General features: G+C 38.2%; 2 protein-coding genes across 3 annotated transcripts; one reads left to right on the top strand and one right to left on the bottom strand.

The window, feature by feature from the left end:
• Nucleotides 1-336: 336 nt before the first annotated feature.
• Nucleotides 337-19,223, bottom strand: LOC121728711 (mitochondrial ornithine transporter 1). Of its 2 annotated transcripts, none has more exons than XM_042116950.1 (7): nt 19,062-19,223; nt 18,739-18,817; nt 17,139-17,383; nt 15,574-15,720; nt 13,066-13,198; nt 11,729-11,926; nt 337-489 (listed from the first exon to the last, which is right to left on the bottom strand). In XM_042116950.1, exons 2-7 carry the CDS (start codon nt 18,806-18,808, stop codon nt 368-370), a joined length of 915 nt encoding a protein of 304 aa, XP_041972884.1. In that variant the 5' UTR covers nt 18,809-18,817; nt 19,062-19,223; the 3' UTR covers nt 337-367. The 2 variants fall into 2 exon arrangements, with proteins under 2 accessions (XP_041972884.1, XP_041972885.1); XM_042116951.1 differs by having other exon boundaries at nt 19,058-19,076.
• Nucleotides 19,224-22,444: 3,221 nt separating this feature from the next.
• On the top strand, nt 22,445-25,724 carry LOC121728613 (histone-lysine N-methyltransferase Suv4-20). Its single transcript, XM_042116793.1, has 3 exons — nt 22,445-22,680; nt 22,998-23,327; nt 23,403-25,724. The coding sequence occupies exons 2-3, from the start codon at nt 23,007-23,009 to the stop codon at nt 25,170-25,172; spliced, it is 2,091 nt and encodes a 696-aa protein (XP_041972727.1). The 5' UTR covers nt 22,445-22,680; nt 22,998-23,006; the 3' UTR covers nt 25,173-25,724.
• Nucleotides 25,725-26,747: the final 1,023 nt, after the last annotated feature.

Raw genomic sequence — 26,747 nt, 5'->3', positions numbered from 1 at the left:
GATAGAAAAAAATCACAAAGATGCATCTATTTTTCACGAATTTTTCATTTATTGCCATAACCGTGCATTGAACTAAGTTAATATTTTAACACATTCTATAAAATTCTATCATTGAGAGATCGACCTAGCGGATTTTTTAAATGTTATATATTTATCGAGTTATTGAGAAAAAACTAATTTGGCGATGAATCCGCGTCGTTCTTTTTCACCTAGCATATGAAAGACGGGCGTGAGTGTGAAGAGAGAAGGACGATGTTTGATTTTTGGGGTTAGTCGCCCTCTTAAGTACCAATCTATGTAGGTTGTGTTTGGTTAAGAATTGAAATAAAGTTTTAAAATATTTACAGATTGATTTATTGATAACAGTTCAGTCTCCAAACGATTGATGCATAAACTTCTTAGAATATTCGTAGACGACGAACAGAGCCGCAGTGGCGGGTATAGTTCGCACGAGAGTGGGCTTCAGTCCGTTGTATAACGCTGATACACCTGAAATACATTGTATGGTTATGGTTATAACTTATAACCCTTTTCAAACTAGGTAATATAAAATAGATAAGAAACTATTTTCAATGTTCTGTAAACCGTGGTATTTATATTGTATCAAGCGAAATAAGGCGGGCCATGCCAATGCGACATTACCTACACGGCAGCGACTTGACGCTACACTTAAGTGTATTTAATTTTAATTGTATGTAACGTAGAATTTTCCGTCGCGAAGGGTCGCTGCCGCGTAGTGTGGCTTCCTTCATAATCTATATATTAATACGTGAGAGAAAAACTTTGTAGGGCATTTTCAAAAAAACGTGTACCCTTGCAAAAATATGTCTATATTTTTTAAGGTCATTTATTTACCTTTATTTGAATGTCATATACAAGGAAAAATATTGAACGTATGGAATAAGTTAAAAAGAACGCTGAAAACGTTATATTATTCTGATATTATTGAAACAAAATCGAATTTTCGACGAAACAGATTCCGTTGTGCGACTAAATGTAAAATATAATTTAATACAAAAAAATACAGCAATAAATGGATTTCTTCGTTTATTTAATCTAGTGAAATGCATATTTAATTGTTTATTAAAAAAAATTTGATAATTTCAAGGATCAACAAGAGTAGGAATTATTTTTAATCCATAGTGTGACTATGTGATCTACCCACTAGGTTATTTTTAATTTTTTTACATGAGTAAGTAATATTTAACATATTTAAAGAAGTTTTTATAACACAAACACCTTTTATTTAAACATTTTTATTGTTGCACTACTTATAAAAGTAAAAAATTCTTTGATTTCATAGATTTAACTTCATTAATTAGAGGGACGAACATCTCATAATCATAAAGATGTGTTCACATGTCTACGAATTCCTAAGTTATTAATGACATCGGATTATATGCACGATCAAAGTGCCGAAATATCCATGCAAATATGCACGAAAAATGGTCGAAATATGCACAAAATATGCACAATCAAAAGTCACTTAATATTAAAATTTATTATTTTTTGAAGACTTTTCCGGTAGTGACATTACTAAAAGCGCCAATTTTTATAATTTCATAAAATCCAGGATTTTTAATTTCTTGAAATAAATACTTTTTATTTATTTATTATACGCCAATAATAATTTTCTACCAACATTTTCCGATTGCAATCTTAATGCCCATGGAAGTTAAACTACGGAAATATGCAAAATTGCCAAAATATGCACTATCGCCTAAAAAGTGACATTATAATATGCATTTGCATATGCAAGTATGCAAATGCATATAATCCGATGTCTAGTTATTATAAATCTAAAAATATCAATGACACAAAATGATTTTCAACTTTACTGATAGAAAAGTAGTGGAAATAAAATCAAAATTATTTAAAAAATAAAACTTTTAGGTACTTAAATTTTAAATATTTGTTATTGTTAAGTAAAGGCGACGCCTTGATAATTTGGCTGTAGCGATATCAATTTTCCAATGTCTTTGTCTTTGATTTACCCATAGCATAACACGATTGGTTAACTTTTATAACACAGAATAATCAATCAAATAGACCTGCGTAAAAAAAAGGATTCCTATTTTTCCAACAGAGGAGAGTGAGTGGAAGCTTCCAAAAATGTACATGGATTGGTTCAAGCATACACTTTAATTTGCCCATAGCTTATATGAAATATATTTATGGTTTTTAAATTACGCGACAAAACTATTTTGTCGCTTACGCCCTTTCCATTTTTTGCTGTTCCATTGCTTGTTTTCTGTGAGAGGCCGGGCCGGCCTTTCATAGAAAACTAGCAATCTAAAACATATCCAAAACGGTTTTTTACTTTAACGCGACGTCACCTTAACACATAAGTAATAAAAAATATATTTGTACGTTAATCGTGCCAGTTTAAAAATCTCCAATTTTCTTAATAAAATCTGTGAATAAAAAAATAATTTATTTAAAATGTGAACTAAGCCTTATGCTTTCCGCCTGTTGTGACTTGTCCGTTCCATTATATGTGACCATACCAAAAATCACAAGTCGGAAGTCACGTAATATTACTTTCTTTTACTTTTAAAGTGTTTGTAAATAACCGATAATAGTTATCACAATTTCATTTTTTATACTAAATACTAAGCTAATTTTGCAACGTGTCAACAGTAAAAACAGTTGGAGAAAGTATAATAATGCTTACAAAATATGGTCACTTATCTGAACAAATAAACCGTTCCTGAAGAACCATCCAACCTGCGTCCGCGTCTTGTAGCAGATTTTTAACTACTAAATTCAAATTGAAGTGTCTCGATGTACAATGAAATATAGTGCTATCATTTAGTGCCGAAAATATTTTTGTAGTATGTTTATAAAACTAAAAAAAACGGTCACTAAACCGAACATTCCGGTCGGGTTGTTTTTTCATGATTATAATTTTAATTAATTTGTAGTTAAATTAAGTTAGATTTTTCAATAACAAGACACTCAATTGATACATTAAGTATTTAGGAATCTAACATATGTTTTTTAAATAACTTACTTTAAGAAAAAAAATAGTTATTAAAGATTTTGTTACAACTTCTGGGAAGGGGACAGGTGAATTTAATAGGTTTCGGTACTTAAAAACCCTTATAAATCTCATACTAAATAAAATTTTATACAAACGTGAATGTATTTTATTAAAAGAAAACTTGTTTTTGCTCCTACTATAGCGCGAAGCACTAAGCAGGCGCCTCGCGCCACCCCTCGCACCACATCACCGGGGCCAATCATACCGCTGAGACGCTCGGGTCGCGATCGACGACCAATAACACGCTCCGAGTATGAGTATTATCTGCGCGCGCATGTTTAAACTGGAAGCGCGCGCGTCGGTGATCGCGTCACGACAATCGCGTTCGCGCCGTGCTATGTGCAACACGTACAAGTCTCTCGCAGCCCGAAGCCGGTCATATGTAATAATAATAGTTTGTATAGTTTTCATCAGTGTTGAACTCATTGTAAATGTTCAATAAACTATTTCGAACTATAAGTGGCAGCCCAACGTTTGGCCGAAAAGTTTCCGAAAAGTTTAAGACCTAGGTTTCCGAAAAGACCTAATAGTGTAACGGTTTTTTCTCCGCGAACTAAACAGTAGGTGTGGCCTATATAGTTTTCTGTTTAGTTTTGTTCCGCGAACTGTTAACACTACGTGTGAAATAATGACTTTCTGGAAGACCTAAGACTGTTTCGGGTATTCTCCGCGAACTAAACAGTGTGCATCTCCGCAACGGTGTAGTTTTGTTCCGCGTTCTGTAATAACAATAAGTACGTGTGTACAGTGTATGTACATAGACTCTTCTAGAATACCTAAGTTTTGTCACCGGTATTCTCCGCGAACTAAACAGTGTGCATCTCAACAACTGTGTTAGTTTTGTTTTCGCGAACTGTATTAATGACAATACGAGTGTTAAATGTTAATAGACTTTTCTAGAATATCTTTGTTCTAGTACCTATTCCGCGAACTAAGCAGCCGCGCGTGTGTCGACTGCTGTGTTAGTTTTGTTTTCGCGCGCTAATAATAATAATAGTCTAAAACATTTCGTTCTATACTTTCCGCGAGCTAAACAGTAGGTGTGCTGTGTTACTTTGTTCCGCGAACGGATATAGTAATAATAGTGGAATTAGTGACTTATAGAATACCGAATACGTAAGGGGGCGTCCACAAGTTACGTAAGCCTCGGTGCTGTGTGGAAGCCTGGACTATAAGACTTTATTTCGGTTCTGTTCCGCGTACGTGGTGACTTATCAAGATGAACACCAGATCAGCCCATGCGAAACAAGCGAGTTCGTCGGCTGTCCTCGAATCGTCCGTGGACGGGACGCCGACGCCGCCGCCGGTTTCGGCGGACACGTCTCCATGCGCTGCCGGCGCTGACGCCGCCCAGGTGCCCGCGGAGGACCCGCAGCCAGCTGGTGGTGCGGCTGCGGCCCCGGTCACCATGACAACGGATCAACTTCTATTACTCATAGACAGGTTGAGTCGCGGCGAGCCTGTAAGTACATTACCAATTTCTACTGGCAATTTCGCCAAGTGCACGGCTCGTTTTAACGGAGAGAATAACAGTAACGTTGAGGCGTTTATCGATGCAGTGGAAACTTATAAAGAGTGTCTCCGTATTGACGACCACAATGCCCTACGTGGGTTGTCAATGTTGCTGACGGGATTGGCCGCTACTTGGTGGCAAGGAGTCAAGGACACTACGTTGTCGTGGCAAGCTGCTTTAGAGGCTCTAAAGCAAACTTTTGGACCTCGCTTGCCTCCTCACAAACTGTATAGGAAAATTTTTGAACGAGAGCAACGTGTAGACGAGTCTACAGATTTGTTTATTTGTCACGTTCGAGCACTTTTCGCCCAGCTCCCGCAGTTTACACTGACGGAAACGGTACAGCTGGATATGGCCTATGGATTGATGCACCGTCGAATTAGAGAGAAAGTCCCGCGTGCTAACTTTACTAGTTTCGCCGAGTTATTGGCTCAAGCACGGCGGGGGGAAGATATTATAGACGAGAGTAGGCCGCGTGTCAATATGGATACGAAACCAGCGCCGTATACTTCGGCGACGGCTCAGGCGGAGCCTATTATTACTACGAGGAAGTTTCGGCCTCAATGCAAGTACTGTAAACAGTACGGCCACCTCAAGGAGGATTGTCAGCGAATTGCCAAGCAGGCAAAGACTAGAGATGGTCCAGTTGAAGGAGCTTCGCGTTCCCCTGCGGTCACGTGTTTCGGGTGTGGGACACCCGGAGTTATACGCTCGAACTGTCCAACGTGTAAGGAGAAAAAATCGAGCGCGCCGCCCGTGCCATCTAAGAGTACATTTCAATCGGTTTCCGCGAGTTGCGCTAATATTGATTCGCGTGTCCGTCCGGTGTTGCGTGTACAAATCTGTGGTGAATTCGGTAATTTAATAGTAGACACTGGAGCTAAACATTCCGTAGGAAGTGTTAGTCTAAGAGCCCACTTATTTAAGCATGGTTGTCAGTTCCAAAATGTATTTACTGAATTAAAATATGCGGACGGTCGGACCTCTGCGCAAAATGTTGAAATAGCGCATGTTAATGTAACGGTGCGAGGCGTAGCGCGAGCGGTCGATTTTATTATGTTGCCGGATGCAACCGAGAGCCTGTTAGGTATGAATTTTATAGAGGACATTGGTATGGTACTAGACTTCGATCGTGGTGTATGGTATGTGAGACACGATAGGTCGCCGGAGTCGATTATTTTTGAAACCAAGCCTTTACGGCCCCTTACCTGTTCGTCTGTGGGTCTTCGCGATGACGAGGGATCCCATCTTTGTCTGGACGAAAGGGAACGTCTGTCGGACCTTCTGAATATCCACGAGAATATTTTTACTCCAGGGGGAGGACCGAGTGATTTTGCCGTACATCGTATAGATACGGGAGATGCGGCGCCAATTGCTAGTCCGCCGTATCGCGTTTCTCCCGCTAAGAAAGACATTATTCGTGAAGAAATAGATAAGATGCTGGAAGATGACATCATCGAAGACGCTGAGTCGGAGTGGGCCTCTCCTGTGGTTTTAATACCGAAGAAAAATGGCGAAACCCGGTTCTGTGTAGACTACAGAAAGCTTAATAGCGTCACACGGACTGATAAGTATCCACTTCCGGTTATCGACGAATTACTGCAGAACACAAAAGCAGACTGCGTCATGTCAACGATCGACTTAAAAGCTGGGTATTGGCAAATTAGTGTCGCCCCGGAAGATCGACATAAGACGGCGTTCACAACGCCCTTTGGAACGTTCCAGTTTCGCCGCATGCCGTTCGGCTTAAAAAATGCACCGGCGACGTTCCAGCGGTTAATAGACCGGGTGAGGTCTGGTCTCAAGGCCGTCTGCGTCCTGGCATACTTGGATGATATCCTCGTTATATCACCAAATCTGGAGCAGCACCTGAAGGATCTTCAGCAGGTCTTCGAGCGCCTTCGCCTGTTCAACCTGAAAGCAAACAGAAAAAAGTGTTATTTTGCTAGAAATGAGGTTACTTACCTGGGACACGTCGTTTCTTCAAAAGGAATCGAGCCGGATCCTACGAAGGTGGAAGCTGTGATGAATATGAAGCCTCCTACGAACCTGAAAGAGTTAAAAACGTTTTTACAAACCTGCTCCTGGTTTCGGAAGTTCATACCCCAGTTTTCTGATCTAGCTCGTCCGTTGACGGAACTTACTAAGAAAGATCGACGTTGGCTGTGGGGCGAGGACCAGCAAAGAGCCTTTGATGAGCTAAAGGTGCGCCTTTCAAAAAGTCCCATTCTTCGACAAGCAAGTTTTGATGAGCCGTTTGTTTTGCGGACAGACGCCAGTGCCTACGCTCTAGGAGCAGTATTATTGCAAGGCCCATCTCATCATGAAGAGAGACCAATTGAGTATGCCAGCCGGCTGCTCACTGCGGCTGAACGAAATTATCATACCACCGAGCGAGAAGCCTTGGCGGTCGTTTGGGCTTTGGATAAATTCCGAGGGTACCTCGAAGGAGCCCAAGTTCATGTGGCTACCGACCACCAACCATTAAGATGGCTTTTGTCATTAAAGACACCCAGTGGTAGATTGGCCCGTTGGGCGATGAAAATTCAATCGTTTGATCTCCAAATCAATTATACACCTGGTAGAGTTAATCTGGTCGCCGACACTCTCAGTCGTCCAGTGACCAATTTAGCTGAAGAAGCTATTACGGGATCTTGTGGTATTTGTCCCGTAGTCGTCGATTTGCCTCAATGTAGTCCAGAAGACATTCGAAAAGCTCAATTGAATGATTCTGAGGTGAGCAAAGTTATAGAAGATTTTGAAAATTCGGATGACCCTGCAGCAGCTGTACGCTGGACTGACCGGGGCTATTATATTGAACGAGGAGTCCTGTATCGATGTGATCCGGACGGAGTGTCCGAGGAACCACAACTGGTAGTCCCAGAGTCGTTAAAGGCAGAGATCATGAAAGAACTCCATGATGCGCCCACTGCTGGACACTTAGGCTTGGAGCGTACGTTGCGAAAAATTAAAGAAAAATATTATTTTAGAAATATGAGGACTTATGTAGCTCAATACCTTAAATCCTGTGACTTGTGCCAAAAGTACAAAGCGACGAATTTAAAACCTGCTGGTCTGCTTCAGACACCCGTGCTCCAGCAGCGATTCGAAGTGCTTGCGATGGATCTTTTCGGACCCCTTCCTGAAGCCGAAGGCGGAGAAAAGTGGGTTTTTCTCATTGAAGATACGGCGAGTCGGTGGATTGAACTATTTGCACTGTGTGATGCTACAGCTGAGTCGTGTGCAAAGGTTTTGATAGAAGAAGTCTTCCTGCGTTATGGTTTACCTCGTCGAGTTATCTCGGATAATGGTAGTCAGTTTGTCTCGGCAGTAATGCAAAAGGCTATGTTTGTGCTTGGAGTCCAACAGGCCCTAATTCCTGTGTATCATCCGGAAGCAAACCCGGCGGAACGTAAGAATCGAGAGCTGAAGCAGTTACTTGGTATTCTGGTGGGACCAGAACATCGCCAGTGGCCCACTGTACTACCGAAGGTTCGTTTTGCACTCAATAGTGCCTATAATCAAGGAACGGGTCAGACTGCTGCATATCTTACCTTTGCTAGGGAGATGCGCTCCCCTATAACAGTCCACACGGACCTACGAGATATTGTGTCCCAACAAAATTTCGTTCCCCAGATTACGCCTTACCTGAAGGAGTTTGCACGAATTTTGCTTGATGTTAAGCACCGGGTTGAAGAGCAACAAGATCTTCGAAAGGCCAGTGGTGATAGTAAGAGACGAGATAGTCCTTCGTTTGCAGAAGGGGACCTGGTCCTCGTGGATGCCCATTTGATGAGCAATGCAGCCAAGGGGTTTACCAGTAAATTTGCCCCAAAACGGGAAGGTCCCTATCGTGTCGCTCAATTAGTGAGTCCCACGTCATTCATTGTTGAGGATGCGAACGGAGTTGTACGAGGCAAGTACCATGCCAGCGCCCTCACACCGTATGTTGGTCCATCCACTGTCGTTGTACATCAGCGCCGCCGTGGTCGTCCAGCCAAGTCACAGACGGGTCGTGCTTGTGACTTGGAGGGGGAGGCTATAGCGCGAAGCACTAAGCAGGCGCCTCGCGCCACCCCTCGCACCACATCACCGGGGCCAATCATACCGCTGAGACGCTCGGGTCGCGATCGACGACCAATAACACGCTCCGAGTATGAGTATTATCTGCGCGCGCATGTTTAAACTGGAAGCGCGCGCGTCGGTGATCGCGTCACGACAATCGCGTTCGCGCCGTGCTATGTGCAACACGTACAAGTCTCTCGCAGCCCGAAGCCGGTCATATGTAATAATAATAGTTTGTATAGTTTTCATCAGTGTTGAACTCATTGTAAATGTTCAATAAACTATTTCGAACTATACTACATTAAAATTACAAAATGTTAGCATGTAATTTTTTACAAATAATCTGTAGCGAAGTCAAGGGACAAGGTAAAAACCAGGGGTACACATTTTTTTGAAAATGCCCTGTAACCCTTTTTCCGAAAAACGGGGAAACGTAGGTGCATGAAATTTCTCACACATATAGTTTACTAGAGATCGCCCAATGGTCGAAATTCGACCTTAGTTTCAACGACATAAGGACTACTTATTTTGTAAAAAATATTGACTATCTTTTTTTTCAACTATTGTCACTGGGACTTAGCTGATCTCAGACTGGCCGTGTAAGCATTGTCTAATAGTATCTTAAGGCCCGTATTCACATTCATTAGTAGTAAGTGCAAGTTATTAGGGCAGGTAATTAGTGATTAGGAGAAAGTAAGTGTGGACAGCCACTGATCAGTGCAAATGATTAGTCGGCTGCGTAGTAACGTTTCAAAGCGTGTTCTATTTTTTGCAAGCGCAAGTGCGAGTACCCACGTCCCGCGCGCCCTTCCTCCCTTCACTCGCAGCGTGCCTGCCAGCTATGATATTGAGCTTTATTTTTTCTCAAAGATCAGACGTTCAGATAAACAAAAAAAAAAAAATTAACATTGTTTTATTTCTGAATTTTGAAGCAAATGTTTTCAGAATGTTGAAATACAGCTTTCCGAAACTGAGGAAGGCCTGGCCGTCACAGGCTCTTGGTCCAGTAAATAAGATGGATCATTTTTGAATTTTTTGATCAATTTTGAATTCATTCCGGGGACAATGGAAATAGTGGGGGCTAATTAATTATAATTATCACTATACCTAATTTATTTTTTCTTTCAATTTAAAGAAAGTTAGTAATTTATCAAAATAAAGAGACGACCTCTGTGGCTCAATTGGTTGAGTGCATAAAGCTAATACAAAGGTGTGGCAGCTCAAGCCGTGGGTCGCGGGTTCGAATCCCGCCGACGGAACAAAAAGTTTTCAATGGTCCCGGGTCTGGAGACTGGATGTGTATAAAAATATATTAAGTGTATACTATAGTATAATAAAAATCTTAAACAATATAATAATATGTATATTGTATACCTATCCATACTAATATTATAAATGCGAAAGTGTGTCTGTCTATATCAGAATATAGACAGACACACTTTCGCATTTATAATATTGGTTTAACGGTTGGGGCGTGAAGTGGTAACAGACAGACATACAGATAGACAGATCTATCTGTATGTCTGTCTGTTACCACTTCACGCCCCAACCGTTAAACTAATTTTGCTCAAATTTAGTATAGATATACTTTGAGCCCCGGGAAAGGACATTGGATACTTTTTATCCCGGGAAAATGTACGGTACACGCGCAATAAACGATTTTTGGCGCAACGGAGTTGCGGGCGTCATCTAGTCTAGTATAAAATAATTAAATATTATATTTCCGTTGTCTGGTACCCGTAACAAAAGTCCTTCAGGTACTTAGCACGGGGCCAGACTGACGTGGTGTGAAGCGTCCATAGATATGATATTATTATTAAGTATATTATATTAAAAGTACAAAAGAACACCTTTTCAATTACTTCCATACTAATCTATACTTACTAATATTATAAATGCGAATGTGTGTGTCTGTTTGTCTGTTACCTCTGCACGCTCAAACCACATAACCGATTTTGCTGAAATTTGATATGGAGATAGTTTGAGTCCCGGGAAAGGACATAAAATATTTTTATATCCCGAAAAATCGCACGGTTTCCTCGTGATAAACTAATTTTTGCCGCAACTTCGTTGCGGACGATAGCTAGTTTTATCATAAATACTTTATGGTTAAATAGTTTTAAATAAAACGAATATTAATAAAAATGAAGGACATGTCAAAATGGCAGTTGTATTTTTGCAAAGAATAGCAGTCTTCTATTGATCCAATATTTTTCTTGGTCTTGCAAATTCAGCTTCCAAAAGAGTTCCCGTTTCAGACAGCACCGCATTTAATACTTCTTGCAATTGCAAGCTCGCTTCTCGATGTTCGGCCGTACTCGCATGGTTGACAAAAAAACAATCGCTGGTTGACAGCTACTACTGAATTTACTAAATAGAGCCACTTATCGATCTTACGAAATCTTACTTTTTACGAAAAATGGGGAAACGTAGGTGCATGAAATTTTGCACAGTTATAGTTTATATGGTGAAGGAGTGCATCGAACTAATTTTGAAATTATGCTTTTATCATACATTTTTTTAACAAATAAAACGTTACACACACTACGACACTACTACTAGGAAAAATGACAGATTTTTGAGTGACAAGCCTATACATACGAATTATACTCTTTTATTTATGGTTGACAACAATTTGACAAATTGAAAATGGATTATTGTTTTTTTTTATTTCATTTTAGATACTATTAGACAATGATTAAATGGCCAGTCTGAGATCAGCTGAGTCCCAGAGACAAGAATTGAAAAAAACTATGATGAAGTCAATATTTTTTACAAAATATAATCCTAAAGTGGTCTTAATGTCGTTGCAAGTAAGGTCGAATTTCGACCATTGGGCGATCTCTAGTAATAATAATATTATGACTTCATGCAAAGAATATTTATGTGTCTACTCCAACTTATAGCGTTTTCGGCATCTCGAACTGCCCTGGGGCAGGACAGGCAGGGCGGGCCGAACGGATACGAAAATAGCCAAAGCAAAGCCGAAGATTAAATTAAGAACATAAACTACGTATTGTAATTTGCACTAGTACTAAATCCACGTCTTCGTGGATCATCGCTTTTGCTCGGCTATGTCCGCCGGAAACGCTTTTTTTTAAACATACCTTCTTTTTTCACTATCTCCATTCCAACTGTAAGGAACTTTTGGCTTTTGTTCGATATTTGAACCCGGGACTTGATGACGTCAGACGGGAATATGACCGTCCACAGGACGAGACCGCCGACGGCGCCAGCTACCATTGTCCTGAAGAAACCTATGTCGTCCTTCGATTGGCCTGGCTTTGCTAGGAGCTCTCTTGTACCTGGAATAGTGATTTTTACAGACATGTTTGCACCTTTATAGATATGTTTATGCCCTTAATAATTTCACAGTAATCTGTGTGATGAGCGCATGAGCTGCGTAAGAAAGAGAAAAAGACAAGAGTAAGAGCGTTTTTATATCATGTGGTCTATTGTCTAATATCGGACCGATACTATGAAAGATACTTAGGTGCAATCATCTTCTGCCCCAACGAAGATAAAATGAACGTAAATTTTCCTGGCAAGTGGGAATTATTAAAAACGTGTTACCTACCCTGCGCAAAATGAAGTGTTGGAAACAAAATATCTTTTCAGTCAGATTGTCATAATTTTCGGTTTCATTATACCTACTAGACCGACCATCTTCTCGAAACAGGTATGCTGCCTCCCCTTGCCACCCCAATGACAGACAAAGAAGGTGGACCTTGAATAGTTACATGTCTTCTATATTTGTTAGTAAAGTGATTATACATAATATTTGTTTTCGTTAACGATATCGTTTATTGGATGGAATAATGTTTCGGCTGGTTTTAATTTTAACTCCGAATGGCGCTGATGGCCCGAGATGTATGAAATTCTAGGAAACAACTTTGAATAACGCGTAGCGTTAAGTGCTGATGTTCCATGCATTTTGGTGTCGGCGCCGACGATTAGGGAGCGGTCAGCGCGACAGTAAATTCAGCCAGTGTCTAAAAACACTAGGCCGATAAAACGCGGCCAAAGTTCGGCATGATTACGCCTGCAATGTATTTTAAGTTGCTGATAAGTGATAACACACTATGCCGAAATTACGTCGCATAGCGCATTGCAAGAGTAATCATGCCGAACTTCAGCCGCATATTTTCGGTCTAGTGTGACAATCTCAATTCCAGTTAGGTCCCCGCTACCATATGTGCAATGTGTGCAATGCACACGGGCGCCATCCTCTAGGGGCGCCAAATTGCTATATTTAGGGGCGCCAAAACCAAGGTCTCAAAAAATTTGCCTAAAGGGTTGCCAAAATCTTTTTTTTGCACACAGGCGCCAGTAGCCCTTACGGGGGCCCTGATTCCAGTGTACCTCTGCATTTCACACTGATGTTTTTTACCTACGAAACTATTTATTCGATGATTAAAACCTAGCCTAGCTTAAGTTAGTTTACCTTCATATCCACCGAAAAAGAAGAAATACCCCGGCATTTCCCTCATAATGGTCGGCACCAGACCTCGAAACAGACCTTGTATGCCGTACTGTTTAAAAATTTGCTGGGTGAGCTGAAGTGGAGTGATTTTCACCTGGAAATGATAATTTAAACTTGTGAGAAATTAAATAATGCTAATGTTACCAGTTACATTAGACAAACAATGGGTTGGTTAAAAAGCTTACTTTATAATATGCATAGTTTAGAGTTTAGTGCGATAGAAGTCTACATGAGTGGATTTGGTTGGCCGTAATATAACTCTCAAAAGAACCTTCTGTCTACCTTCAAGATCGGAAGAAGAAATGGGACACTGTTCAGGAAGAATAAAAAATTTAGGATAGGGTCAGCTATATATAATACTAGATGACGCCCGCAACTCCGTTGCGCCAAAACTAGCTTATCGCGCGGGAACCGTACATTTTTCCGGGGTAAAAATATCCTATGTCCTTTCCCGGGACTCAAAGTATCTCCATGCCAAATTTCAGCAAAATCGGTCCAGTGGTTTGGGCGTGAAGAGGTAACAGACAGAAAAACAGGCAGACACACTTTCGCATTTATAATATTAGTATGGAAGTATGGACTAGCTGTCCCGGCAAACGTTTCAATTTTCAATGGCAAGGTCCAGGGCCCCCGTAAGGGCTCCTGGCGCCTGTGTGCAAATAATGGATTTTGGTGCCCCTTTAGGCAAATTTTTTTGGTCCTGGGTTTTGGCGCCCCTAGAGGATGGCGCCCGTGTGCATTGCACACATTGCATATATGGTAGCGGGGGCCCTGGCAAGGTCCATCGCTATCCCGTCGCACAAACAATGGTCGCCGTCAGTCTCGAGTTGTGATAATTTACTATTATTTATTCAACAAATGCACTTATCAATATAAAAAGTACCCAGTAACCGATTCTCAGACCCGCTGATTATGCATTATGCATATAAAATTTGATTAAAATCAGTAAAGCCGTTTCAGAGGAGTACGCTATCTAACATTGTGACACGAGAATTTTATATATTAGATTTTAATTGAATGTATTATGTATATTATGTCATAGCTATAGCAAAGTAATTTAAGCTGTATTCACATTTTTACTCTATTAGGATTTAGGACTGGTAATCTCGATCAAAATTGATAAATTAAATTAATTTATAAGTTCTAGATAGCAACGGGGGCCTGGCAATTAGTAATTAGCTGTTATTGAAAAGATAATAATTTTCAATGTTATGATGTCATTGATAAGATAACAGACGCTATTTACTTTGCTTTCAAGGAACGCCTGATGCAAACTATTTTGATATATCTTATATCTTTAAACGAGCAATTCTTGTATACTTATAATTATATATAATTGGAATCTCGGAATCGGCTCCAACGATTTTCATGAAATTTAGTATATATAGTATATTTTTCGTGTTTTATCGATAATCGATAAACTGAAAAATATGACTCTCCCTGACATCAATTGGCGAATAATAACACTATTTTGTAAGCAACTAATTGCTTTAATGACACAACAACAGCTAAAGCTATTCCAGCAGATGGCGTTGTTAAGTAACACGAAGTCAATAAGTGTTTGCTATAATACCGAGCTTTGGTCGGTCATTCAGGTACTTGCTATTTATCATTAAAAACAAGGCAATCTAAAAAATATATAAGTAACTAGCTGTCCCGACTCCCGGCAAACGTTTCTTTCCCATATAAAGTATTTCGCCCGTATTATTTTATTGAAGTGACTAAATAAGTAGATAGGTATGTCACCATGGCAACGTCCATCGCTATCCTGTCGCACAAACAATGGTCGCCGTCAGTCTCGAGTTGTAATAATTTACTATTATTTATTCAACAAATGCACTTATGAATATAAAAAGTACCCAGTAGCCGATTCTCAGACCCACTGAATATGCATATAAAATTTGGTTAAAATCAGTAAAGCCGTTTCGGAGGAGTACGCGACCTAACACTGTGATTTGTGACACGAGAATTTTATATATAAGAGATAGGAAGAAGATAAGAAGAAGATGACAAACGATATAACCCTTAAAATATTATGTATCTGAAACTATGTTAAAAAAAATATTTATGTTTTTAATGTTACACAACACATGTACAAAAGCAGAATGATAATAAATTTTTCCATAAACTGGCTTTCAGTAGCTGACGAGGACGTAAGAACAAGGACACAATAATATAGGGTTTTTAAGAGTGTCTATGGGCCGTGGGCAGAGCTCGTAGAAATTCATGCAATAGATCTATTGCAACTTGTCTCTTTTACTCGCACACGAAAACTACTATAGCGCTTTTATTATGTACTCCTGGATATTGTTGAAAACTGAAAAACCGAGCGACGCAATGGTCCCTAGACCCTATCCGAATATAAACGTACTTCGAGACCGTACTTGGTGTATGCAGTATGTATGAAGATACAACAGCAGAAGCAGAAACACAAACGATAAATGTTCGAAGAATACCCAAGATTCATACAGCTGATTGAGAGCCCTGGACATTGACTTCTCTCATCGCCTGCAGCTGACACTTGATAAGCTCCGTGGGGCAGAGCGTGAACGACGAAAAAAACGACGCCAGGAACCCGGCGGACGCGTTGCCCAGCGCTGATAGCTTATCGACGCTCTGAAATGATAAACACATTATTTGTTTGTGGACGTAAAATATGTCGCCAAGTGCGTAAAATCGCTGTAGTTCCGTGAGTGTGAGGGAGGGACCTAAGGGACCGCTAACGTAATAATTGAAGACATGATTGGATAAAGTGGACAACTTACATTTTAACACAAGGGCAAATACTCATTTTTCATGATTTTTCCAAAGAAAACTTGTAACATACCGATTTTATCATCCGGCTAGTGTCCGGCTAATTACATCTGATTTATATGCAAAAAAAAAAAAGAACATTTACAAATTGTTTTGTTACCCACTTCATCCACTCATGTTTTCAATTATTAGGAGTAGGTACACGAAATTTTTGTGCGCAATATGACGCGGGACGCCTTCTTGGTAGATTGTGAATTGTGATCTGACGGTGACACTGGACACATATTATTATTTGTAGATGTTCATAATATCGTCAATTACCGCCTCCAGGAACACAGTCGTTCGCTAAATTAAGCGCGCGCCCGGCGCGGTCACCCGCGAGGGGTGCTTGTTTCATGTCATTCTATAGAGCAGCCTCAGGAGCAGCGCTACAATAAGGTGACGCCGCGTTAAAGTAAAAAACCGTGTTGGATATGTTTTAGATTGCTTGTTTTCTACGAGAGGCCGGGCCGGCCATAGAAAACAAGCAATGGAATTATGGAACAGCAAAAAATGGAAAGGGCGTAAGCGACAAATGGTTTTTGTCGCGTAATTTACAAACCATAAATACATTTCATATAAGCTATGGCCTATGGGCAAATTAAAGTGTATGCTTAAACCAATCTATGTACTTGGAAGCTTAAATCACTCTCCTCTGTTGACAAAATAGGAATCCCTTTTTTTACAGAGGCCTTTTTGATTGATTATTCTGTGTTATATAAGTTGACCAATCGTGTTATGCTATGGGTAATTCAAAGACAAAGACATGATGAATACTGACAATGAACTTTAATTTCTTAGCTTGAGTCATTGCTGAGAACAATCGATATCGCTACAGCCAAATTATCAAGGCGTCGCCATAAGGCGGGTTAACCGTCTCACGAACTATGGCGAGCGCACGGCGCGGGCGTCCGCGCCGGTCACACGCTCAACGCAGCGAACGCCCTTAAAGTCAAAAATTGTTCACCAAGGATTCAATGCCCTAGAGTTGTCTCCAGAGCTTTTTTATTATAAAGAGCCTTAGGAGTTAGGACATTGGCGGTTTCCCGGCCGATTAGTTGCGTGGCGTCATAGGAAGTTTGAAGCGACACAAACACAGTGGATTCGCGAAGGATCCACAATGTTTGCTAGATGCGTGTCTGCTCCGCAACGGTACAGACCGGCAAATCGCTATTAATGTTATACGACCCCAATAAACAATTGATACCTATAGAAGGAAAGTAAGTATTAGAAATTATTACCTCGGTGCCAGTCATGTGGCACACTAGTTTTTGACAATATCCATAAGCAGCAAAAAGTACTGAGTTCTCAGCAACATTTGCCATAATTGCAGGTGTAGTGCCAGCATAGAGCCCTCGAATAACACCGTCATTCTTTAAAGTTGTCCTCAAGCAATCATACATTCCTTTGTAAAGATGTGGAAAAGTCTGCATTTTTACTTTGACTGTGTCTAATGGTTGGCCAACATAAACAACAGCAACTCCACCTATGGTAACATAATAATTAGAACATGTTGTTGTTGTGCCTGCCAAATCCTGTATGACTTTTTAGTCAAATTTTCAGGGGTAGACAATAAACTATTTTATTGAAGGATTGATGGATTGATCAATAAATTAAAGGTCTTAGTTCATACATAACAAGATTAATTTATTGATAAGTCCAACCATCATTCAATAAAATAGTTTATTGTTTACCCCTTAAAAATTTGACTCAAAACACATACTTACAGGATTTGGCAGGTGCAACAATGATTTATTCCTTAAGACTGGGTTGCACCAACTAACTTTGACTTTAACCTTAACTATAACCGGAAAAATTGACAGATGTCATATGAGAATATGGGGTGTTTGGACGCCATATTTAACTTTAACTATAACCACGCCTCTGGTGCAACCCAACCTTACAGTTATATCTATCCATATTATAAAAGTATTACAATTATTTTTATAATTTTACAAAAAGCTGCATTTTTACCAAAAAAATAGTGACTTTTAAAACAGCAAATGACAAGTATGTTTTTAATGAAACCAACCTCCATCACACAAATTAGTGTGGAAGGCAAATGAGAAGCATTATTACTATAAACCAGTGGTTCTTAACCGGTGGTCCGCGGACCACTGGTGGTCCCTGGAGTCATTCTAAGTAGTTCGCGAAGCTATCCTAAATCCCAATAACATGATGTAATGAGTTGAGCCGAAACGACAATGCTTAGTCGGAAGGCGAAACAATTAATTTATTGCTATATGGTACCTAACTTTATTTTCATCAACGCAACATATTCTATGGGAATTGCGAGCAGGGCTTTTCAACACTTCTGATTATTGAAAACAAGCATCGAAATCGATTGGATGCCACTGCCGACATGCGTTTTTGAGTAGCACTGAACCAAGAATTCAGAAGTAAAGCCTAAACTCTAAAGGGTAGTTACAAAAATCACATTAAATTAAATGTGTATTTTGTAAATATAATTTAAATGTAACTTTTAGATTTTGGATAAATAAAAAATAAAAGAGGACTAATTATTAAGTTGTGCATATTTTCTTTATCAAACAACCCTTAATTTGATAAACCAACTGTGTGGTCCCCGGCATGACAAAAATTTGGTAAAATGGTCCCTCATGACTAAAAGGTTAAGAACCACTGCTATAAACTATTACTGTAGGTACAGTGTGCACACAAAATTGTTATTATAATAGGTATCTATTAACCTAACCATTAAGTTCTAGCAGTAATAAGGGTTGATAATATAATTTTAATAAGATAAATATATTATACATTCTTCGAAGGTTACTTAAATATTATTTCCTTAGCTTTGGAAGTAAAAAATTAAGGATAACATACCTAATGATCCAGCAACAAAATCAATCACACCACTTTTTAAATTGCCACTACTCTCTGATGAATGTGCCATCTTGCTTATCTAAAATGTTTAAATAGTTAGGTTACAGTTTAATTTATTTATTCTTTTTTGCTGCAAAAACTAGCTAGAATGTCAAAAAAGTTTTATGATATGGTAAAACTCTAGTAAAGGCATAGAGTAACGGCTTAGGAGTTTAGGTATAAAAATGAACCAAAGAAGTTAGTTTTACCCTGTTGCAATACGATTAAGCTCAGATATTCTGCTATGTTAAAGTCACGTTAAAGTATTCAACTTTTTTACTTACATAAATTTTAAAATGTAGACCGCTCAAAGTTGTGCACAAATAAAAATTATATAAGTTTTAGATTTAACTTCATAAACTACGACTCATTTATGTCTTAAAATTATTGCAACCGTGCTTATGAGGGCTTATCTTTACAGAGTGACTCTAAAGATAACCTAAAAATGTCTTTACAACAATCTGTTTTGAGATTTTTTGAAATGTTTACAAAATGTTTGACAATTTAACAATGAACTAAGGAAACACAATTTAATCTGTCATGTTAAATGTCACTTTTTTTTCTTAATATGGCACTTCGGCTATTTAACCATGGCCAGTGTCGAGTATATTGGCGGGAAAACAATATTCTAAACAATGATATTCTACATATACAGATCTGCGGGGCTAAAATGGTCACATTTAGCAATTCCTCTCAATCAATTCAGCAAATGAATTTTCAAAACTGTCAAACTGACAAATGTCAAATCAGTACAAAAATACAGAAATGAATTGCAAGCAGAGTTGCATTTTGCGATTTTAGAAAAATGAATCATATTATGATTCATATCATGATTCTTCAAAGCGACCATTTTAGCCCCGCTGTTACGTCCATACTATTTTCCGCCTTAAATCTCTTCCGAACAATTTTCAAATTTAAAATTGCAAACATTGACAAATTTGACACAAAATTGAAACAAAAGATAAGAAAAACCATTTACATAACAAATCAGACAGACAGACAGACAGTTCTATTTTTAAACGTCGAATCGTATCGCTTTCTCTTTCTTCGCCTGAGCTATGACGAAAATTAGTTTTTTTCCAGATTGTTCGAAAAAATAATTGAAAATGTACATAATCGAGGTATTTATTGCAATCAAGACATGTGGTAAGAGATTCCATGTGTTTTGTTTTCTTTTGAGTCATAATTGGTACATTTTCGAAACGCGCACGACGTCATTTTCAATTTATTTAGGTAAGACAAGACGCGGCACGTTCGTGACTGCGTTCGATGCAGACTAAACAATTACAGACGGCCCAATTGGGCCGTATATAATTCTTCACAACGCGCGCAGTAGTAACATATCTGCTTCGAGTTTTTCATCATTGATTCTAAATTATACAATTTTCAGCATCGTGACTCGTGAGTTTTGGAGGGAACACAAAATAGCACGTTTAAGGATATTGCATTTATTCACTTTCCTACACTTGTACACTATAACAAATATCTAATGGTTAATGTCCTACCAATATTACACATTAAAAACCCAGTTAACACAATTTTAGGAAAATAATACAAAAACACAACATCACTCTTTCACATCCCCTGACACTTTTTTAAATGGCTTTTTTACTAAGGTTCCCTCGGCGTAACTTGGTGTAGCTGTCATTGACTCCCTGTCAAAAACTTGTCATTTTCTATACAAAGCAGCGATTGACAACATCTGAAACCTTATTGTCAATTGCGGTTTATATAGAAAATGACAAGTTTTTGACAGGTAGTCAATGACCGCTTACGCCCAGTGAGGCTGCGTTCCAGATGACGTTAATTTTGACCAAAACGCTCAAAACGTCCCCTTCTGCCGTTCCCTTTGGCGACCGGGGTCGTTTTGATCGCGGCTATGACGTCACTCATGACGTCATCATTTTCGCTCAAAACGACCCTTGACGAAAAAAAACTAGAAAAAAAAAACTAGAACGCCCACTTTGACCCATCTGGGTCAAAGTGGGCGTTCTAGTTTTTTTTTTAATTTTAACGTAACTATATCGCGAAAGCCATGTTCGGAAAGTTTTCAGGAGAGAGTAGAGACAAAAAAACTTTATATTATTTCATTACAAATATGTAATATTTAAATTACTTAAATAAATTAAATAACATTTAATGAAATATTTTGATTGGAAAATAAATTGTTTTAAATGAAAGGTCAAATGATTTCTTATAAAATATAATAATTAATACTACTTACTCGTACTTGACTAAGCATTTATGCGGTATTGTTACCTAACGTTTATATGTATATTGTGACAATAGTCAATATTCAAAGTATGTGGTTTTGTTATTAAAATATGATTCAATGTGAAAACTCAAATAAGTATAATAAAAGTTTAACTATATTAAAATATGATTACTTAAGTAAAAAATGTAATACTAAAAACGAAACAAATATAATATTATGTAAGTATTTTATTTGTAAAATAAATGTAACTATAAACAATAAAATTACTTTTATTTACGACTTGAAGAAAAGGATAATATCCAAGTTCGGTTCAATTTACCTATGTATAAAAAAATTATAGTTCTTTTTTTAAACTTTTCTCAAAACGCTCAAAACGATCCATAATCCGTTCCACTTGGGTTTGTATCACTGACGCTCACATGCTAGTGGAACGGGAAAAACTACGGTCTTGAGCGTGAGTGTTACTAACGTCATCTGGAACGCGGGGTGAACCTTATGCTTTTTTACGAACCCGCACAGAAGTCCAGAACCATTGGGTCGTTACGGCTCTGACATGCGACAACCGACAAGTGATACCAACCAGACTATTTGATGCCTTATGCAAGCCATGCCTGTGGGCCCCTCTATTCATACGGTATATCAACTAGAATCCAGCACCCGATCCAGCTATTTCGCCGCTCCGGGCAAAATAATGGGCCGCCCCAAAAACCGGCCAAGTGCGAGTTAGACTCGCGTACGAAGGCCACCGACGCGACACCGCGCCGCTCTCAACTTGCCGCCACTCATTGTTGCCGCCTCGGGCAATTGCCCGGTTTGCCCCCCCCCCCTAGATCGGGCCCTGCTAGAATCGGTCAATGAACCTTCTGCAGGCCCACTACTGACTTACCATAGCTAGGCTAGGTGACGCCCCTCTAGCCGCTAGGGGGGCGTCACGCTTGAGGGGGCACCATTACTAGTGGAGCCGGGAGCCCAGAGATGCCCAGACTGCTATTCACAGAACACTACACCTACCGGAGCTATTTCTACTCTCGAGCGGGCCGAGCGTCAGACTACTTAGGGATACGTATATCTTTACGATCTTTCATCAGCGCTTACTCCACTTATTATCCTAGTTAAGAAGTCCTAGCTAGGATCCTAAAAAATTTTGTCAAGTTGAATAACATAGAAAGCTAGGATTTTACTTCCTAGCTAGGTTAACTGATAACAAAAAAAAATTCAATATTATTTATTACACATTTACGAAGAAAGTTTTTAAATATACTTTTATAAAAATATTTATTTAATTTTAAAATATTAAGCGATTAACAAATATTCCAAAATGATAATAAATATCCATTTGCTATTATTAGTATAGTTTTTAGTTTTTGGCCCTATTTCGTTTAGAAATAATAATCAAACCCAAGGTTTCTACCTTCCTCGTAAATGTTTGACGATATATGAAATGAAGTGCACGAAAACATGGTTGTTTTTCAGCGTTTCTTTGAATTTTTCAGAATTATATTATTGTTTATTTTCTAACATAATACAATGAATCTAAAATTGGGTTTTATGTGTCGACAGTAATTATTTGTTTTATTATATGTTTTGAAAATAAATAACCTTTTGTGAGCGTCAGTCTTGTGAGCGATAGGCGTTAATGGCTTGTTACATTGAATAAAGATGATTTTTATGGACATTCAATGATTTAAAGTAAGTTGTTTGCAATGTTTATAAGTTTATATATTTATTACTAGTGTTTCTTATCCTTCGTCTGATTCTAATTTGCTTTATTTTGCGTTTAAATTTGACGTGTCGTTTTTTCGATATTCGTTTTCGTCCGCCATGTTTGTCCTTTTATAATTCAGTGATGTAAAATAAATGTAAATAATTGTTTTGGACCGGATCCTCCTTATCAAAAAATTGTGATATATAATTATTAAAGCAATCTTTACGACGTCGTCAGTTTTTAAAGATTTAAGATATAATTGTTCTGTGCTGATACTATCCCGATTTTCCCTTTGTTTAGGCGTCCAGAATGGTTGTTGGATCAAATACTTATCCAGGGAGGCAAGCACTCCACAAAATGCAGCCCATGGGTATGACTCCTCGTGAGCTGTCAGAATACGACGACTTGGCGACCGCCCTGATAGTGGATCCGTATCTCGACATTACAACACACAAAATGAACATTCGATACAGGCCTCTCAAAACAAACAAAGAAGAATTAAAAAATATTATCAAGGAGTTTATTCAAACACAAGACTACAATAAAGCTTACACCAAGTTAGCAGGTGGAGAATGGATGCCTAGACACTTTAGTAAAAATAAACATCAACAAAACAAACTGAGGGATCATGTAAGTAACAAAGTTGCCATCAATGTTTAAATTAAACACACAATCCATATTTATTTTGTTATTATTCCCTTTCAGATTTATAGATACCTTCGGGTGTTTGACAAGAAAGCTGGATTTGTTATTGAACCATGCTACAGGTACTCCTTGGAAGGAAGAGTGGGGGCTAAAATTTCCACAACAAAAAAGTTTTTTAAACATGAGAGAATTGACTTCCTAGTTGGATGTATAGCAGAAATGACCGAAGAAGAGGAGAAACAACTGCTGCATCCAGGTAAAAATGACTTTTCAGTGATGTATAGCTGCAGAAAAAATTGTGCACAATTATGGCTGGGTCCAGCGGCTTACATTAACCATGACTGCAGACCGACATGCACATTTGAAGCTACTGACCGGGGCAAAGCTTTTGTCCGTGTACTGCGAGACATTGAAGTCGGTGAGGAAATTACTTGTTTTTATGGTGAAGATTTTTTTGGTAATGGCAATTGTTATTGTGAATGTGAAACTTGTGAAAGAAGAGGTAAAGGTGCATTCTCTGTACAGAGCTCATCTAATAATGAGGAAGTTTCCAGATATAGATTTAGAGAAACTGACAATAGAATCAATAGGACTAAAGCTAAGCAAACTCAGAAACAGGTGAATGGTAAGAATTCAGAGAAAACTCGAATATCAAACAGACAGGTGTCAACTAATATAGTGTCACCGCTTAGTATGAAGGAAATGAAGCAAAAGGGGCTCACGCGATATGATGCTGAACTACTGATAGCTCAGGGTTGTATAGCCGACGTTATAGATGGGCCAGTTAAAGAGAGTCAGGGAAGTAGGGAGTCATCAGCTTCAAGTAGGAGTGAGAGATTACGAAGACGGACTGATAGTAATAAAGTAGTTAATGGCAATACAACAAGTACTACTGTAACACAGACAAAAACACCTTCCTCACGCTGTTGTAGCATCACCAGCTCACGAAGCAGTCGAGATTCACATTCTGGCATAGTTTTGAGAAGCCATAAAAAACTGAATGATGGCGTACAGTCTTCTAGTACTAAAAGTAAAAATAGTGTAAAGTCAAACTCTGAAACAAAAGTAAGTAAAAATAATAGTAGTTCCATAAAAATAGAACCAGAAGTGTGTGAAGTTGATGGTAATAAATTATTATCAAAAGATGACCAGGAAATGAATCCGACTCCTGAAAGCTCCAGTTCAGACATGCTTTCATCCAATGATGCAGAGAAATGTGATACTAAAGAATCTCTGACAAAATGTGAAAAAATGTCAACCGATTCAGATGGCACAAAGACAAATACTTCAAAGATTGAAAGAAATGAGCAAAATTCAATAGAGAATGTTAAGTGTGTGAGTGAAGTTGAATGTTTGAAAAGTGAAATAAGTGACTTTAGAGAAAATGTAAACCCAAGTGAATGTAATGATAGTAGTAATAAAATAAATAATAAGCAACATAAGGGTGATATTTCAAGTAGGACTGAGGAAGTTAAGAAAGAATCTGACACTGCACCTCCTTGGTTAGTTGACAATTCAAATAAAAGTAGTGAGTGTCCATGTACACCTCCTAGAAGAGGCTTGAAGCTAACTTTGAGAGTTAAAAGAAGTCCAGTAGTCGAGGAAGTAATGGATTGTGGTGGCGTATCTGAAGTGCAGGAATATGAGGTGCTCCGACTTGAGGGAGTAGACCCAGAAACGGCACGACGTCTCAAAAAGAGACGCAGGTCGAAGGAGCGTCACCGCAAACATAGTCCTATCCGTCCCCTGCCTCCAATGAAACGCTTACGATTAATTTTCGGCAACGAAAGCCGAACTATAGATTTACCCACTGCCATGTCAGCAGACTGACAGCCGCAACCACCTTACGGTTATGTTTCCACCGTTATTATTCAATTATTAGTTTAATATTATTGTAACTGACTAGGATTATTATACTATCTGGTATTTATTATTGTGACGTGAGGTTCAGGTTAAGTATTGTGTGATAGGTTACATATTTAATTAAATGAATTTATTCCATTCATATTTATGACTTTTCATAATATTTTGTTTTACTAGCACAAAATTATGCAAATCGATTGGAATGTAATATGATCTTGACATGAAAGTGTTACAATATTATGTATCACAAGACAATTACAAGTCTTTAAAGTTTAAAGCTTTATTTAGTGTACTCAACATGTATCAAAACATTATTTTTAGCATAAAATGTTAACTTATTTCAAACTACTGTTAATAATATCTTGGCATATTAACATTATATTATCTTATGATCAGTTACTTTAGTTCAGAGTTCAGACATAATATGTAGAGGCATAGAATGTGAAATGTTAATAATGGTTTAGCCAAAATTTTGTAAAATGCAAAGTATTATATTAAATTAAATGTATTTTAGGATTTCTGCTGGAATTACATAGTATTACCCAATTGAGACAAACCCTTTTGCTACAGCTCAGAAGACATGTTCGAAAAAAATGCTTTTATTTCTTGTTATTTTTATTGCACCACATATTATATAGTAATAATTATATCATTTTTAAATTAAAACTTAAGCTTGTATGCTTAGGCTGCCGCGCGGCTCGTTTTAGTATAGAAGTCGCGTGGCTGCCGCACTACCCTCGACTTAAGGGGCGACTAACCCAAAATTTTCGATTTTATAATTCATTTTTATACTTGAAAATAAGATCCGAATTATTTCATTTTCTAAACTTAGATACTACATTATATTTCCAAGAATCCGATCTTAGCAAAAACACGATATCTTAAAATTTTCTCGACAGACGAATTTTTCATTTATTGCCATAACCGTGCATTGAACTAAGTTAATATTTTAACACATTGTATAAAATTCTATCATAAAGAAACCGACCTAGCCGATTTTTAAAATGTATATTTATCGAGTTATTGAGAAAAAACTAATTTGGCGACGAATCCGCGTCGCTTTTTCATCTGGCATATGAAAGACGGGCGTGAGTGTGAAGAGAGAAGGACGATGTTTGATTTTTGGGTTAGTCACCCTCTTAATGTGAAGGCAGCCTTAAGCAGACATTAATGTAGGTACATATATTTGATTAGGGTTACTTCTGTGTTTTATGGCAATGATAAAACAATTATTTGTGATGATTTTGTTAAACATACTGGCTACTGTGTGAAGTAAAATCTTTGGTTAAATGTAACTTTAGGTATTCTTTCCTATTGAATATTTTTATATATAAAAATATTCAATAGGAAAGAATACCTAAAGTTACATTCAACTAAAGATTTTACACACTGTATAAAAATAATTAGATATTACAGTGTTACATCTCAGATCAAATAAAAAACCTAGATAGTTTGCAGCCTTTGTTTTTACTGATCGAAATCTTGTAAATAGTAAATGAATTTTCTTTGCTTAATTTTTGACCCACACATAGGTGACAGCGA

This window comes from Aricia agestis, chromosome 7, assembly GCF_905147365.1.
Source record: "Aricia agestis chromosome 7, ilAriAges1.1, whole genome shotgun sequence".
Classification (NCBI taxonomy): Eukaryota; Metazoa; Arthropoda; class Insecta; order Lepidoptera; family Lycaenidae; genus Aricia; species Aricia agestis.
The sequence above is the reverse complement of the archived record's forward strand: the minus strand, read 5'-3'. Positions and strand labels throughout refer to the sequence as shown.

Excerpts from the sequence above, each read along its gene's own strand:
- LOC121728711 (XM_042116950.1), bottom strand. The coding sequence starts at position 18,808 with ATGGCACATTCATCAGAGAGTAGTGGCAATTTAAAAAGTGGTGTGATT. Across the intron at positions 17,384-18,738 it reads TTTTGTTGCTGGATCATTAG|GTGGAGTTGCTGTTGTTTAT; the intron begins GTATGTTATCCT and ends ATGTTACCATAG. Across the intron at positions 11,927-13,065 it reads CTTTTTCGGTGGATATGAAG|GTACAAGAGAGCTCCTAGCA; the intron begins GTAAACTAACTT and ends TCACTATTCCAG.
- LOC121728613 (XM_042116793.1), top strand. The coding sequence starts at position 23,007 with ATGGTTGTTGGATCAAATACTTATCCAGGGAGGCAAGCACTCCACAAA. Across the intron at positions 23,328-23,402 it reads AAAACAAACTGAGGGATCAT|ATTTATAGATACCTTCGGGT; the intron begins GTAAGTAACAAA and ends ATTCCCTTTCAG.